This window comes from Manihot esculenta, chromosome 1, assembly GCF_001659605.2.
Source record: "Manihot esculenta cultivar AM560-2 chromosome 1, M.esculenta_v8, whole genome shotgun sequence".
Classification (NCBI taxonomy): domain Eukaryota; kingdom Viridiplantae; phylum Streptophyta; class Magnoliopsida; order Malpighiales; family Euphorbiaceae; genus Manihot; species Manihot esculenta.
In genome coordinates this window covers 32580991-32597686 of record NC_035161.2, presented here as the reverse complement: position 1 = coordinate 32597686, position 16696 = coordinate 32580991, and the positions used below count along the sequence as shown (strand labels likewise).

Genomic DNA, 16696 nt, shown 5'->3' with positions numbered 1-16696 from the left:
ATGTTTGGGGTCCTACACAAAAATCTATTGATGGCTATGAGTATTACGTTACATTTATTGATCACTATTCTAAGTATGTTTGGCTATATCCCATGAAGAAGAAATCTGATACTCATGATTTGTTTATCCACTTTCAGAAATTGGTTGAAAATTATTTTCACACTAAAATTGTTTTTGTGTTCACTGATAATGGTGGGGAGTATCAAAAGCTTAAGCATCATTTTTTGTCTTGTGGTATTTCACATTATACAACACCTCCACATACGCAAGAGCATAATGGTACTGCTGAACGTCGTCATCACTCAATAGTTGAAACAGGTCTTGCTATGTTATAATTTTCGTCTTTACCTTCTAATTATTGGTCTCATGCTTTTCAGGCTGCTGTTTATTTGCTCAATCGGTTGCCTTCGTCCGCTATTTCGTTTCAAACACCTTTCTCTAGATTGTTTGGTATGTCTCATAATTTTAAGAGATTGAAATCTTTTGGTTGTCTTTGTTTTCCATGGCTAAGGCCATATAATAATTCTAAACTTCAGTGTCGTTCATTGCCTTGTATTTTTCTTGGATATTCTCCAACTCAATCTGCATACAAATGTTACGATCCAAAGGCTAATCGTTTGTATTTGTCTCGTCATGTTCAATTTGTTGAGCATATTTTTCCATCTGAAACTTGCACTAGTTCTCATCAATTTACAAATTATTTTCGAGATGCTTCTTGTACAGGTTCGGCACAACAACAAAATTCATCACCTGTTGCACCAACTGCAGTTGCTTCGGTTCCATTGGCAATTTCTATTCCAAGTGATTCTGATTTGTTGGTTTCGAGTACTGGTTCAGAATCTATTACAGCATTATCAGCAGAATCTGATCAATCTGCCATGCCATTAATTAGTACTGAGACTCAACAAGTTGAACCTTTGATGACTGAATCTTCTACTGCTGATTTAGATTTGCCACTACCGATTGTTTCACAAGACTCAGTTCCAGCTCCTGTACAACGGCAGCAGCGACAAAGGAAGCCTAACTCAAAGTATTTTAATTCTTCTTTTGTTAATCTTACAACTAAATATCCTTTACAGGATACACTCGAGCCAAGAACAGTTAAACAAGCTCTGGCAAGTTCACTTTGGCGGCAGGCGATGGATTCAGAGTACAATGCTCTTTTGCAAAATAAAACTTGGGAGCTGGTTCCGAGAGACAAACATCATCTTATTAGTTGCAAATGAGTGTTTCGGATTAAGCGTAAACCGGATGGTACTATTGATAAGTACAAGGTACGTTTGGTTGTCAAAGGATTTCTTCAGGAACCTGGGCGTGATTATTTTGATACATTTAGTCCGGTTACAAAACCGGTCACAATTCGGGTAGTTCTTACTCTTGCAATTTCTAAAGGATGGCAGTTAAGGCAATTGGATGTAAATAATGGCTTTTTACATGGCACACTTTATGAAGATGTCTACATGCAGCAACCTCCAGGATATGTGCAACCTGAGTTTTCTGATTATGTTTGCAAACTGAAGAAGTCTCTTTATGGTTTGAAACAGGCTCCACGAGCTTGGTATCTTGAACTTACTTCTTTTTTGCTCAAACTTGGTTTTCGCAAATCAAATGCTGATGCGTCCTTGTTTATTTTTTCCTCCAATGGGATTACTGCATATTTTCTAGTATATGTTGATGATATTGTACTTACAGGTAATAACAATCATTTTCTGAATACCTGTGTACAGAAGCTATCTGCTTAGTTCTCTATCAAAGATTTGGGAATATTAAATCATTTTTTGGGGGTTGAAGTAATTTCTACAGCTGCAAGATTATTTCTTTCGCAACATCGACATATTGCTAATTTGTTAGACCGATTTGATATGGCTGGAGCTAAAGAGGTGAATACTCCTATGTCTACAGGAGACAAGCTGATCTTAAATGATGGTTCTAGTTTGACTGATTCCACCGTATATCGCCAAATTGTTGGATCTCTTCAATATTTGGCAATTACGCGTCCTGATGTTTCTTTTGCAGTGAATTGGCTGTCACAGTTTATGCATGCACCAACGCAAACTCATCTTCAAGCACTGAAACGTGTTTTGCGATATCTCAAAGGAACCATACATTATGGCTTATTTCTCAATTGAAATTCCACTCATACTCTGTCTGCCTTCTCTGATTCTGATTGGGGTGGTATCCTTGATAATGGGCGGTCTACAACTGCTTATGTTCTATATCTTGGTTCTAATATTATCTCTTGGAAATCTAGTCAGCAAAAGACTGTCTCACGATCTTCTACAGAGGCCGAGTACAAAGCCTTAGCCAATGCTGCAGCAGAGGTATTTTGGGTTCAAAGTTTATTACAAGATTTGGGAGCACCAATATCACAACCACCAGTCCTTCATTGTGATAATCTTGGTGCGACTTACTTCTGCGCCAATCCAATCTATCATACTAGGATGAAGCATCTTGCACTGGATTACCATTTTGTTCGCGAGAAAATTAATGCTGGACAGTTAAGGGTTCTTCACATAAGTTCAAAAGATTAATTTGCTGATGTGCTTACAAAGGCTTTGGGAAGAACTCAGTTTTGTTACTTTAGAACCAAGATTGGAGTCTCCAATGGCGCCTCAATCTTGCGGGAGCGTATTAAGGATAAAGACTAACTATAACAGTTTTATCTATTTTTAATATTTGAGTTATAGCTGTATACTTATCTTATATATTTAGTTAGTTGTAGACTTGTATTATATAAGTTTCTGTAATACGTTCAGTGAATAATACAAAAACCATTTTCTCTATAGTAGCCTCCTACTAGAATGTTGAGGAGTTTCCGAAGCCATTGCCTTTGCTGCAGGCAGGAATCGACCCATCATGAAATCTCGAGTTTGTGGATCTGTTGAGAAAGTGCCAGATGGTTTCATATCTGGACCATCCAACCCACTCACTCCGCTTATACTACAGTTCAAGAAGAATGATTCACACCGAGAAAGTGTATCAAGTGCATCTACATAGGCCTCATCATCATCCTCTGAACCAGAGATGTCTGTCTCCTCTTTTCCCTCTCTGGAGATTTCTTCTTCAGTTACAATTTTTTCCAAAGAAGGAACACTGTAAGAGCCTGAAAAACCACTTTTTGCTTCAGACTGACCACCAGCCATGCCTTCAGATTCTTTATCTAAAGCTTGTCTTTCAACATTCAAAATCCGCCCCGGTGGTAGCTTTGGGACAACAGGAGGTTGTGCAAGAACTGCATTTCGTGGTTTGCTTTCATACTTGGGCCTTCCTGGGGTTTTCTCCCATAAAAAAGGAACAGCTCCCGGGTTCCTCACTGGACCGGATTTCAATTCTGACTTATAAACAGGAAGCGGGGGTAATTTGGGATGAGTATTATCAGTTTTCGTTTTGTGATCAGCTTCTGTGGTTGATCCTGTTGATGAGAACCTCCTCGCAGATAGAAGTGGCTGATTAAAATCCAATTGCTTTTCTTCCATCAGACACTTCAATCAAGTGTACTAATGTTTCTGCAAAAGATTGCTGAATGAAATCCAATCCAAGTTTGCAAGATTCATAATGAAGAATGAATGTGTTTTAAAAGAAACAAAAAGAAAAGAGAAAAGCCACCGAATTTCAATACGTTTGTCTCCTTAAAAAAGATAACAATTTTACGCAGAAAATTCATATTCAAAACTTGTTTCAAGCAAACACCGAAGGAAGATCGTGTTTCATGCAAAAAAAAAAAAAAAAAAACAAACACCGGAAAAACGGCACACGTTCTTGACGTGTTTTCATGAACTGGAAAGAGAATCAACAAACAAACTAATTGAACGTGTAGAGATGCTGGCAGAAGGATAGGGAAGCTTTAACTGAAAGTTGAATCATTCTCCTACATAAAACCCCCAAATTGTTTGAATCAAATCTCTTTAACGCTGTTAAGCACAATGCAGGAATGACGCTGTTGAATATTCCTGTTACTTGCATATGAACGTTGATTCTTTTATTTTTCCATCACTCTTTATTATTTGCATTCGCATGTACCTGTTGCTAGACAAAATCTGTCCCTCTTTCCATTGATAATCTTTTGGGTCTGCAGACCATGATGAACTCTTCTGGGTCTGCATCCTGCTGTGCAGATATCAAAATTTCTGCTGTTGTTCTTGATTTGGATGGGACTCTTCTGGACACAGGTCTCCTTCTCCATTTTTCTTTTCATTTCTACATAATGGGTCTTTTTCCTTATTCTCTTCTAAATGTTCTTGTGTTGTGTGCTTATTAATGTGTAGAGAATGCAACAAAGAGTGTTCTCAAAGAATTTTTGGCTAAGTATGGGAAAAATTTGGACAAGGAAAAGGAAGATAGGAAGAGGTTGGGGATGACTTTACAAGCGTCAGCTGCTACCATTGTTAAGGACTATGACCTCCCATTTACACCCAATCAGTTCATCGATGAAATCATGCCTCTGTATCGTGACAAGTAAGTTTGCTTATGTATGTGTATTTTTTTTTTATTTTTATTGTTCATTACTGCAAATGTTTGTTAGTATTATTTGGTTTGAGAAATGTTTTTCAATGGAAGTGAGATGTGATAATATGCCAATAGTTGAACTTGAACCTAATTACCTTGTCAGATTATCTGATAAGTGTACTATGCTTGGAAGTTGGAACTGGTTGAAAAAGTAACTCATGTCATTTGCAAATAAATTTTTTATTTCAATTCTCATGAGATTCTTGTGTTTGCTGTACAGCAATCAAGGTTTGAAATTTCAATTGAATTTGACTCATATTATGTTATTTTAAAACGAGGGATACAGAGTGTGCCAAACAATGAGCTTATTTAACTGGTATGAGATTCATCATTCATGTCCATAAAGGCAATAGCTGATTGACTGTGAATGATACTATTAGTCTCTTTCCTAATGAAATAACATCGTTTTATGAATATGTGGAAAGAAAAACTATTGGATATTCCTTGCAAATGACTATGGTAGTTAGCCTGGTGAGGAGAAGTTTTTCATGCAATATGATTGCTTATAATCTTAGTTTTTATGTCATCATCTTATATTCTTTAAATATCTCCCTTAGGTGGTTGCTTGCCAGACCCCTGCCTGGTGCTAATCGTCTCATCAAACATCTGCATAAAAATGGGGTGCCATTTGCTCTTGCTTCAAACTCCTTAAGAGAATATATAGATGCAAAAATCTCTCACCAAGAAGGTCCTTTTCTTATCTTGCTTGAATCTTGGCAAAAATTATTATTGTTATTATTATTTTTTTTGCTAACTGATCGAAAGTAGAACAATAAAGTAATTACAAAAGTTGCATGATGTGATATTGTAGGTGGGTGGGTGGATTTTTTCTTTCTTTCTTTTTTTTTTTGGGGGGGGGGATGGTTTTCACTTTTACGTCATTATATTATGTTGGATCATCCCTTGTCGCCTTATTTCAACTTGAAGAAAAGTGAAACTCAGAAACATTTCCATGCAAGTTTCATGTTTGAATTAAAGTGTCCCTATATTAGTATAAAGATTATAGCGAAGATGTGTATGAAAACAGAAATGGGCATATTGACCAAGCACATATAGCTTTCCATTTTTTTCCCTTCTTTTTGATCGTGAAATTATTATAACTGAATGGAAACTGTCATTAACCTTGATTTGTTTTTACGAGTTATCACCCACAGAACTCTATACTCCCTTTATTTTCACCAGAAATATTATGGGAACTAGATGGTACTCTGTTATTATAAAGTGTTATTTCTTGAGTGTTTCTCATTTATATTTTACTTGCCTTTTTAACTTTACTTAGGATGTTATTCTGCAACGTCATTTGGAATTCAGGTAGAGCTTTTAGCTTGATCCCAGTTGACAACAAAATGCAATGTGTGATTTCTTAAAAATGTTGAAATCAGGAGAGCTGGTTAGCAATCCAAACTACAATAAGTACCAATATGAATGCAGATGTAATTAATCGAATCCTTAGCCAAAATATTATCTTGTAAAAGCATTGTCTGTTTTTATTTTCTTCATAATTGACAAACTAGCTAGACCATGGATATTTTCCTAGTAAATTCATTTGTTGGTGAAGAGTCTGTAAACCCATGTGTTTTTTTCCCATTTATTGCTTATCTTGTTTCCCCAGGTTTGAATATTGTATCACTTCACTGCATTATCTCATTCAATAGTGCATACTGATCACATTCCTTATGGAATTATCTGTGATTTACTTATAGGTAAGTGGAGTCCGCTTTCTTATTTTCCTTTATATTTGCCTAAATTGCTATTGTAGGTTGGAATGAGTACTTTTCAACAATTCTTGGAAGCGACCAGGTCAAATCAGGGAAGCCGTCTCCAGATTTGTAAGTTCTCTTATAATAACCTAGTCTAGGAGGTTTCATGGAATTGGAACCTTAGAGCATCCAAACCCCATGGCCTATCATAGACCCAGCCTATGATGCATTAGAATGGTGCTGTTGCAGTGATCCTTTACATGGTCCTGTCTCGCATATTGAAGCACAATAGTCATGTTTGCTTTTACATCCAAAAGCTTCTTGCACGACTCATATGCTTCAACTCTCTTCTAAATAGAAAATTCTGTACAATAAAATTTTGTCCCTATGCTTGATTTTATAATATACTTAATTGTTTGTAGATTGATAGAGGCTGCAAGGAGAATGGGTGTAGACGCTCTAAAGTGCCTGGTTATTGAAGACTCTTTGTAAGTTATTCCAGACAACACTCGTATTCAGTAAATTAAGCATTGTGAATAATATAATGGTTGAGGATTTGCAAAATAAGTTAAACTAATAAACAAGAGTCTTAGATACATCAGTTTTGGCTTACCTGATTATGAATCCGAAGCATGTTAATCATTGTTGCTAGGTGTTCCTTAAGGAGCTGACTGTTAAATGGTCAACAATGTAGCACATGGGATTGACATTCTTGTCCCATATCATTTCAAGTATGCAACATTAAAAAAAAGTGAGTTTTATTGGTGATATTTTTGCCTTTATGTAAATTTTCCTTACCTTGACTCATTATATTATTACAGAATTAGATTTTGCAGATATGCTTCCTAAGTTGTATCATTTTACTTGTTATCCACCACATTGGTACAGTACTGTAAAATCCTTGCTATTTTTGTTAGGCCCCATGGAATGTCTATGATAGGCCCCATGGACTGACTATGTTAAATGATATTTATCAGTGGTAGCCCTTGGATTTGAGTTTCTATGATAAGAAATAGTGCAGTAGAAGAGAAACGAAATCTCAAAAAGAAGATAGAAGAGAAAGGAATATAAATAAAAGAGCGAAGACTTGAGAGAAAGAAGATGTCCTTATATTAGTTTTCTGGGATGCAAACATCTGGTACTGGGTATTCCTTTTATAGTCACTTACCTAGTAATTGTCATGACTTTCTCTAACGGATTTAACAAATTCTCTAACCATAAATAGATTTCCCTCCAAAAGCTAACTGATTCTTTTCCCTCCACTACTATCAAAGCTTCTATACATGACAATACCTCCCCCACCAGCGAATTCTTATCCCCAAGAATGTGAGAACTTAGGAAATTGGGCCTGCATAAAACTTTTGTACTTCCGGGTGATTCATCCTCTTCAGTTGAGAGTATGGACTCTTAATTGACAAAGAGTTAATTTCCTCCTTTTTGTTCTCCAAATTTTCCATGCTTGTTCTTCAAGATCACAATACCATTTGATAGCTGAACTTTCTTACTTTCCTTTTTTGATATTTCCCATTCATATTCCATGAGATTTATAGGATAACAATAGCTGAATTCACCATCTTGGCTCCTAAAATTCTGCCACTTGTATACAGTACCCACACTTATTGTAACTCTTTATCTTTCTTGTTTTTAAAAACATCCCTAAGAATTTCTGCAGCAAGGATTTCAGGTTTAATTTATGCTTTTACCATAGCAGATTCTGATTTCCATTGCGGATTTTGGTCTCCCATCATCACCATCATGAACTGTTCAAAAATTACCTAATTGGGCCTAAATAAATTCTAAATAATAAGTTCAAAATAAATAAAAAAATTACAAAATTGGCCCATGAAGTACACGGGTTGATGCACATGAGGCCGGGTAAATGGAAGGCAAGCCATGTAATCCTTTTAATTCTTCAAAATGTGCAAAACAGAATATAACATGGAGCAGAAGGTAAAAATATGGGGCAGAGTGGAGTAGGACATGGTTTTGGAGTTCAACACATGTTCTTATATATTTCTCCTACTTCTCTTGTGTTTTGTTGGTTTCTTGCTTCACACTTCTTTCTTAGCTCGTCTCTCAGCTTTTTCATCATATTGCTCCTTTAGAATGTCTTGTTTTCATGAAAACACTTTGATTTTCTACATTCTGGAGTATCATCACTTGAATCTTTGAATTTTGCTAAGGGCTCCTTGCATGGGTTGATATTTGGAATCGACTCCCATCCTGTGCTGGCATCAATAATGACCACTGCTAATAGAGAAGGGCTCTGTTTGGGCTGTCTATTCCAGCTCTTTTACCCAGAATCCCCACTTCTCCTGGTGCATTTCTCATGTCTTTCTAAACCTTGTTCAACCAAAACAAAAGTTAAAACTCTTGCTACATGAGCAATAGCTTGATTCACTTTGTAACAAAGCAAAAATAAAGTCAAAGGGAGTATATTTTTGCCATTTTGAACTTCCCTTCAAAGAGATGAGCAATTTTGATTCTGTTGTTGCTTTGCAAGTTTACTGTGGAAAGCTTTGGTTTGTGCTATTGTTATGACTCTCTTTGGGGTGATATGGTTATATTTTTAGCTTCCATCATCTTTTAAAGTTCCTGTGGAAAACAATTGATAATAGTTATGCAAAGCATGGATTGAATGTCTTAATTTTATGTTTCTATGCTCATTAATTAGTTGTTTTTTCTGATTTCGTTCGTCCTTGAATATCTATTTGTTAGTGCTTTTGTACTTTTTACAAAAACGAAAAAGCGTAGCAACAGGCATGAGAGTTATGTTTTGCTGAGGAAAAATTCAGTATGCTTGTTTTGCTTAAGGACATCCAAAGCAACTCTAGCTAGTACTCTTTTCTGTTATGGGCCTGTGATGTTATGGAATATCCATCTATTTGTTCTATTACTATAAAGTTCATGTTAATACATTTCTCAGGGTTGGCGTTAAAGCTGCTCAGGCTGCAAAAATGAGGGTAGTGGCTGTTCCATCTGGAAGTGAAGCTGATTGTTCTTTGTTGGCAGATATTGTGCTTCATTCACTTCTAGAATTTCAGCCTGAGATATGGGGGCTTCCATTGTTTGATGATTGTATGCACATATCAAGACATCATTTTATTTTCTGGTTGTAGTTCTGTCACTTTTCTGATGGAATTATGTTTGCATAATGTTGCAGGGGTTGATAAGGCATTGCCCATTGAACCAATTTACTTTCGCATTCTATACAAAACTGGATGTGTTACTGAAGTCACAGGTATGTGAAATTAGTTTCCTTGCAATAGTTTGCATGAGCACCCTGTTTGGTGTCATCAAAGTGGGACACACCATACTTTCCATGTTATCCAAACTAATTAAGAGAAAAAGTTTCATGTGTTAAGTTCCTGAGTATAACCCTTTATTGTTTGGTCATTTATTTTCTTTTCTGCTATGTTAGAACTGCTTCCTCTTCAATCTAGTTTCCCTGGTTAATGGGTGCTTGAAGAGGATGCTTTCTTGGTTAACCGTTTAAAGATTCATCATTTATACAAATAAAACAAGCTACATTTACATAAAATTAAAGCTAATTTAGTATTTCTTTTTCACTTGGGATCTTATGAAATTTGCATCTAGATTTAGTTTCTTTATAGGTATTATCCATAATACTAGCTCTAACTAGTTTGGGATTCAGTTGAATTTCTATTACAATTTCATCTGTTCTGTCATTGAAAGAATATGTAAAAATTCCAGATGATGGCAAATCAGCTCTTCCATGCCAAGTTTCAGGACTGTACTTTGGTTGGGCTGAATCTGGCATGCATAGGATCTCAAAGGTTGTGGTTGGCATTGGACTACTTCATCATTCAAGTACTGTTAAGAGGAATATTGTGAGTAGCCAATCTTTCAGTTTCTTTTAATTTCTAAGCTAATCTATTAATTGAAGTCAGATGCATGTTATTTCCATTCTTTTCCACTATTTGAATCTGGTCAGTTTTGCCTTTTTTTTTTTTTTTTCCTTTTTTCCTTTTTACAAACAATCTCAACTTTAAATTGATCTGCTTTTATTTTCTTCCTTTTGTAGCCTTAATAAAGATTTAGTGATAGTTTTGTTGATGTGGTGGAAATGTAAACTTGCAATCATTATAGTAAGTTTTGCCAAATTTGGTCTAATAAATAAACAGTAAGCTACCATTTACACAATAGTCAATAGAGGGAGAAAATAAATAAATAAATAGAAGTTTATCTGAAATAATCCACAAAGAAAAAGGAAAAAGAAAAATATAATTAAGTAGCTCCATTTTCTTATTTATTTATTTCACCTTAAAATATCTTTGATGAGAAATGTTTTATTTAACTAAATCAAGAAAAGAAAAATTAGATCATAGTTTCTTCATTTTTGCTGGAAATTTCATATCTACCATATGCTATCTCTTTGTTCGAAGGAAGGCCAGTGAGCCTTACCAGTTACCCCCATATGGACCACATCACACAAGAAGTTGCGGGTCTGGTTTTTTATCTCAATTGTATTAATTTAGAAAGTTAGTTTTTCCTGTGTACAATCTTATTTCTTCCCCCTCCCCCGGAACCAGCTATGTTCGGTTCATTGAAATGGTTCACATTTAAATTTTGTTTTTGCAGCAAATACATATGATTGATGAAAAAGCCAATGAGTTTTCAGATCAGAAGATGCAACTGGAGCTGGTTGGCTACATCCGCAGACTGAATAGCATGGTAATGACATTCTTGCAACATTCAATCCTCATTTTGGATGAAACCATAAGTTATACTAAAGAGGATTAGAACCCTCAATACAAAATATATTTAGAATGTATATTGTAATTGTATTGCAAAAATAAATGGAGTCATAATAATGATCATAAATGTAACAATTATTAAGAAATCCCATATCCTTTATTTGGAATCGAAAATTTCATAAGAATTCATTTTTCTTGATTTCTTTTCTAACAATTCTCTTATTTAAAATAAAAGAATTCATCTTGCATGATTTCATAAAAATTCATTCAAAATGAATTATGCTAACCATTTGCATATGTTTCAAATCCATTGGGAGTTTGAAAAAGTTTGATTGATAATTTTTTCTTTCTAAATTTGTAATTTACAGGAAGTTGAATCCAATAATGTGGAAATACTTGAAGAGGACAAGTCTATTGCAAGTTGTGGGTTGGATCAGTCCATATTCATCCACCATTTTTCTGCTCCTTTCAACAACAATGGCTGCTGCGTTTCTGGAGAACTCTAATGCTTCTACACCACATTAATAATAATAAATTTGTAGTAATTGAGTAATTGTAATTATTAATTAAAATTACAAACCAAACTATACATATGGATTATATGATTGATTTGCTAGTTAAATGTGAATCCAATTTAATGTTTTGATTGGGTAAGGCGATGGAGAGATTAAGTTCATATCACACAGATTCAGAATTGTTATATTAAATATTTATATTTGTATACAAATTTCAATATTAATATTTAATTTGATGATTATTAAACTTGTTTTATTATTCAGTTTTAATTTATTGTCTAAGCCATAGATATAGTTCTGCCATTTATAATGAAAATTAATAAGGTTTACTTTTTTTTATATTTATATATATTTTAATTATTTTTATATATAAATAAAATTCATTAGTTATTAAATTTATTCCCAAACACATTCTAATTATTTTCTTTTTAACTCATGATACAGTAAGGGATTTTCTTTCGAGTGTGTATATAAATTTTTTAATAAAAATTTAACCTTTTGAAATAATAATTTCATATTGAAAATTAAACAATAAATAATAACAAATCCAGTTGTCTTTTTACATCGCTTGTATTTTGTAAAATCTCAAATTGAAGTATCAAAGTTAATTAATTTATTCTAAAATTTTCCTCTTGTGATGTGCATTATTGCTAAATGTATTTCAAAAATTATTATATATATACTCTATTTATTTATGAAAAATAACTTTTTATTATTTAATTTTAATATTAAAAAATAAAAGATATTAACAAATTTATGGATAAAAAATTTATAAATATTAATAATATTCTCAAAATTCATAAAATATGTTTCTCCTTTTAAGATAAAATCATTTTTTAAACATTTTTTTAATAGCTTAATTTTCCTTTAATAAAAAAAAAAACACTTCTTATTGAATTTTTTTTAAATATCCCAAATATTAAAAATGCAACTTTTTTTTTTTCAATGAAACAAATAACCTTAAAATTAAAATTATCCTTGAAATTGTGACCAAATAAATTGGAACCCAGTTGGAGCCCGGTCAAACAAAAAGAAAAGAATGGAAGAAAAGCTGAATCAACTTTAATAATGCACCCTTCTTTAAGCACAATTCCCTTTGCACACATCACATCCCAGACAAATCAGCCACTACAACTACAAGGAAAAAATAATAATAAATCACCAGCTAAAAAGGCCTTTTTGTCGCATCAACTTCATCTTTTTGCTTGAAAAAGATCTTATTATTACTTGAATTTGAAGCATTCATCACCCAAAAGCAGCCTCCTTTTATTGTTTTATTACAGCAAGAAATTTAGCTCTTTACATGAAAAAAACTTGGGATGATCAATGATAGGATTTACAAGAAAATAGCTAATCATAAATTCTTATTAGTGGAAGAGAATTGGCTGGTTTTCTTGATTTACAATTACAATATATACCAATTCTAAAAAACTGAAGCACTTTGGAGACTGAAAATATCAGGAAGATGGATTATGTTCTTCACAACTATGCAAACCACAAAACAATGTGCATTCCTGCAGAGCATATCCTTCAGCCATTGTACTAAAATGAGCCTTGCAGTTTAAACTTCAGGTATTGGTGTAAGCAATTCCTGATAAGTGATAATATAGAGAATAAGGAATGTTGTGAGCATAAATTGAGCCTAAAATGAATGGAGAAAAATAATGTAGGTGGACTTAAAGAGTTTACCTCCGAAAATCGCAAATTTCCATGTTGTACATTTGAAGTTTTGACAATGGTTTCCCATGTAAGATCAGGGGAATCCAATTTGGAAGCCTGAACTCTAGGATAAGCATGCATACCTAGAGTAGACCTTAAAGACATGTGCTTTGAGGAAACAGCAGGTAAAGTTCGCTTTAGCCAAGACTCCGATGGAGAATTTGGTAATGGTGGGGGAAGAGGTAGTAGAGAGTAGTAGCCAGTAGAAGTCTCTTGATCACTTAATTTTTCCGGATGTTTGCTTTCTAGATCAACCTTTCTATCATCAGCCACTTTTGTGCTTCTCATCTTGATAGGATCCTGGACAAGGCCATGACAACTTTCCACTTTGCCTGATATCTGACCCATTTGTCTTTCTGAAATGATCTTCCTATCCTCATCCACTTTTGGGCTTGCTGGTGTAACAGAGGTTCCTATAAGTTCTTGATCTTGCCTGGAATTATCCACCAAAACTGTTTGCACATCATGCATTGATCTGCCAGATGATAGACAAGAATCAGCAGACTCCAGACTTTCAGCCATCACATTTCCCTTTTCGCCCACAGCATCAACATGCTTCATAGCTTGAAGTGAAGAATCATTGACAGAATCTTTTCCATCATGAAATATGCCTTTCATATCTGTAGAACTTGAATTTGAAATTTGAGGTTTTAGCATATGTACACAATCTATGTACAGAGTTTTCTCAACCGTAGGACTAGCAGAAGTTGATTCCCACTCTTCACTCTCTATGGCCAATAATTCTCGAAAATTTTTGCCACCTTTTGTATCTGCTTTAAAGCCGCTCATCCCAGAATTTTTAGATTTATCAGTAATCGCTATATCCCCTTTTTCTCCATCAACAGCAGATTGAGAAATTTTGCCTTGGTATGGTGATGCATCATTACCCTGCAAACGCTTGTATAGAGACGATCCGTCCAATTTCTGATGATCATTTCTTCTAGCAATCTTATTTGATTCATTTTTCAGCTCATTCTTATCTTCATGCAACCCTGTCGTTCGGAGTGCACCCGCTGATCTTTGCTTGCGTGCAGCATCCTTATCATGCTTAACAAACAAATTGCTATTAGAGTAGTTCCATTAAGATGCAAATAGTTGAACAAAAATACATCAAGGAAAAAATACATAGTAAAGCAGGAAGAGAATATACATACCTCACTGACGGTTTCACTGCAACGAGCAGCAAATGAAGAGTTAACTTTCTTCAGATTAGATGAAGAAATGTGTAAGTGGGCTTGTTTTCTCATCCCTGGTACAGGATTCAGAAGACAAAAGGAATTTTGTAAGCATAACCGAGGGAACAGCCCACAAACTTTAAGAGATGTATTGTCTGATCCATCAAAATAATCATCCTCCTGTTCATTTTCTTCCACTGCATCAGCTTGGTTATAATGTAGTATATTGTTCAGTCTTCTACATTGATTGACTGTATAATTTTCATCCACAGATACCATCTTCTTTAACTTGTTTGGCTGTTCTTGTACAACAGGTAGCTTCCTAGTAGAATGTTGAGGAGTTTCTGAAGCCATTGCCTTTGCTGCAGGCAGGAATCGACCCATCATGAAATCTCGAGTTTGTGGATCTGTAGAGAAAGTGCCAGATGGTTTCATATCTGGACCATCCAACCCACTCACTCCGCTTATACTACAGTTCAAGAAGAATGATTCACACCGAGAAAGTGTATCAAGTGCATCTACATAGGCCTCATCATCATCCTCTGAACCAGAGATGTCTGTCTCCTCTTTTACCTCTCTGGAGCTCTCTTCTTCAGTTACAATTTTTTCCAAAGAAGGAACACTGTAAGAGCCTGAAACACCACTTTTTGCTTCAGACTGACCACCAGCCATGCCTTCAGAATCTATATCTAACGCTTGTCTTTCAACATTCAAAATCCGCCCCGGTGGAAGCTTTGGGACAACAGGAGGTTGTGCAAGAACTGCATTTCGTGGTTTGCTTTCATACTTGGGCCTTCCTGGGGTTTTCTCCCATAAAAAAGGAACAGTTCCCGGGTTCCTCACTGGACCGGATTTCAATTCTGACTTATAAACAGGAAGCGGGGGTAATTTGGGATGAGTATTATCAGTTTTCCTTTTGTGATCAGCTTCTGTGGTTGATCCTGTTGATGAGAACCTCCTCACAGATAGAAGTGGCTGATTAAAATCCAATTGCTTTTCTTCCATCAGACACTTCAATCAAGTGTACTAATGTTTCTGCAAAAGATTGCTGAATGAAATCCAATCCAAGTTTGCAAGATTCAGAATGAAGAATGAAGGTGTTTTAAAAGAAACAAAAAGAAAAGAGAAAAGCCACCGAATTTCATTATGTTTGTCTCCTTAAAAAAGGCAATAATTTTACGCAGAAAATTCATATTCAAAACTTTTTGCTGAAACTAAGATTGACATGAATACGACCAGCCAAAACCTTCTTCAATAGTACAAGGAAAGCCACTGAATACATCAGGCACGAATCAAAAGAATTATAAAAATTTTATAGAGAAAACCGTTATTAATGCATTTGGGTATAAATGGTTTTTCAGAGAGAAACGGGTTAAAGATGAATGAGAACCCCAAACAGAAATTGGGCTTTTGGAAGTTTTCTTGGAGACTTTTTTTTTTTTTTTTTTTACATATATTTGGTATCCAATTTTTCAAATTCTACATCTAACGAGACTGCAGAAATCCTCAATTGACAACCCAGATGAGAATGTGACAGCAGCAAGTAATTCTACAAAGAACTCAAATTCATGAACCCATGGTTATATAAGAAACTCAAAATCCAAACAAGCTTTAATTTCTAGGTGGTATACAGAATCAAAGATTAATTTGATTAACAACCTGACTGTCCATGTTAAAATCTTTATCCCACAATAAGTAGCAAGAAGAACAAGATGTTGCATAAAAGAAACAAACTCCTTGAATTAAAAATAATCAACCCATTAACAAATATTTATTTCTTGCTCCTCTGTAGAAACCCAACTCAAATTTCACATATATACAGAGAAAGTGAGACAGTACCAGCAAGATGTAGCAGATCCAGAAACCAAGTCTGCTTGTTTCTTGAACAGAGACAGAGAGGGAGGGGGAGAGAGAGAGAGAGAGAGAGAGAGAGATCAATGACAAATCAGAAACAATAACAAGAAGTATAGAGAGAGAGAGAGAGAGAGAGAGAGAGAATAATTAGAGAGAGAAGTAGAGAAGTGAAGGATAAACTAGTCGACACGCTTGTGTTTACTTAGCTAACCAGAAGAGGCAAAAGCTAAAACAAAACCATAATTGCAAAAAATCTACTATTCTTTTTTGAAAAGAACAATTTATAAAAGATTTTTGCCGGTGTTGTTTAATTGCATGATGCATAATTTTCTGAATTGTTTATGAACAGTTGTTGATTGGAACATGTGAAGGTGATTACAATTATAAAGTGGGTCATTTTCATACACATCATTTGAATGTGAATCCAGGCTTAAAAGTCATCACTCATCACTTTTACTTTTTTTTCTTCTTCTTTCTTTTCTATTACCATATCAGTCTGCCTCCTTTTT

The 16696-nt window shown here is 34.7% G+C and overlaps 3 protein-coding genes across 4 annotated transcripts; 1 reads left to right on the top strand and 2 right to left on the bottom strand.

The window, feature by feature from the left end:
• Nucleotides 1-2780: 2780 nt before the first annotated feature.
• On the bottom strand, nucleotides 2781-3476 carry LOC110609951. The gene has a single exon (XM_021749803.1). The coding sequence runs from the start codon at nucleotides 3474-3476 to the stop codon at nucleotides 2781-2783; it is 696 nt and encodes a 231-aa protein (XP_021605495.1).
• Nucleotides 3477-3629: 153 nt separating this feature from the next.
• LOC110601120 (bifunctional riboflavin kinase/FMN phosphatase) lies at nucleotides 3630-11575 on the top strand. Its single transcript, XM_021738140.2, has 10 exons — nucleotides 3630-4169; nucleotides 4266-4455; nucleotides 5064-5194; nucleotides 6266-6335; nucleotides 6629-6694; nucleotides 9133-9284; nucleotides 9370-9447; nucleotides 9921-10057; nucleotides 10809-10901; nucleotides 11293-11575. The coding sequence occupies exons 1-10, from the start codon at nucleotides 4079-4081 to the stop codon at nucleotides 11428-11430; spliced, it is 1146 nt and encodes a 381-aa protein (XP_021593832.1). The 5' UTR covers nucleotides 3630-4078; the 3' UTR covers nucleotides 11431-11575.
• A 1199-nt stretch (nucleotides 11576-12774) lies between these two features.
• Nucleotides 12775-16463, bottom strand: LOC110601086. 2 transcript variants are annotated; one of them, XM_021738106.2, is made up of 4 exons: nucleotides 16173-16463; nucleotides 14313-15381; nucleotides 13129-14205; nucleotides 12775-13030 (listed from the first exon to the last, which is right to left on the bottom strand). In XM_021738106.2, exons 2-4 carry the CDS (start codon nucleotides 15336-15338, stop codon nucleotides 13001-13003), a joined length of 2133 nt encoding a protein of 710 aa, XP_021593798.1. In that variant the 5' UTR covers nucleotides 15339-15381; nucleotides 16173-16463; the 3' UTR covers nucleotides 12775-13000. The 2 variants fall into 2 exon arrangements, with proteins under 2 accessions (XP_021593798.1, XP_021593791.1); XM_021738099.2 differs by having other exon boundaries at nucleotides 14313-15368.
• Nucleotides 16464-16696: the final 233 nt, after the last annotated feature.

Bases quoted from the DNA above. Each gene is read 5' to 3' on its own strand.
- LOC110609951 (XM_021749803.1), bottom strand. From the start codon at position 3,476: ATGGAAGAAAAGCAATTGGATTTTAATCAGCCACTTCTATCTGCGAGG.
- LOC110601120 (XM_021738140.2), top strand. From the start codon at position 4,079: ATGATGAACTCTTCTGGGTCTGCATCCTGCTGTGCAGATATCAAAATT. The intron at 9,448-9,920 runs GTATGTGAAATT...TAAAAATTCCAG, and splicing joins ATGTGTTACTGAAGTCACAG to ATGATGGCAAATCAGCTCTT. The intron at 10,902-11,292 runs GTAATGACATTC...TGTAATTTACAG, and splicing joins TCCGCAGACTGAATAGCATG to GAAGTTGAATCCAATAATGT.
- LOC110601086 (XM_021738106.2), bottom strand. From the start codon at position 15,338: ATGGAAGAAAAGCAATTGGATTTTAATCAGCCACTTCTATCTGTGAGG. The intron at 14,206-14,312 runs GTATGTATATTC...TTGTTTGTTAAG, and splicing joins GCAGTGAAACCGTCAGTGAG to CATGATAAGGATGCTGCACG. The intron at 13,031-13,128 runs GTAAACTCTTTA...ATCACTTATCAG, and splicing joins GAAATTTGCGATTTTCGGAG to GAATTGCTTACACCAATACC.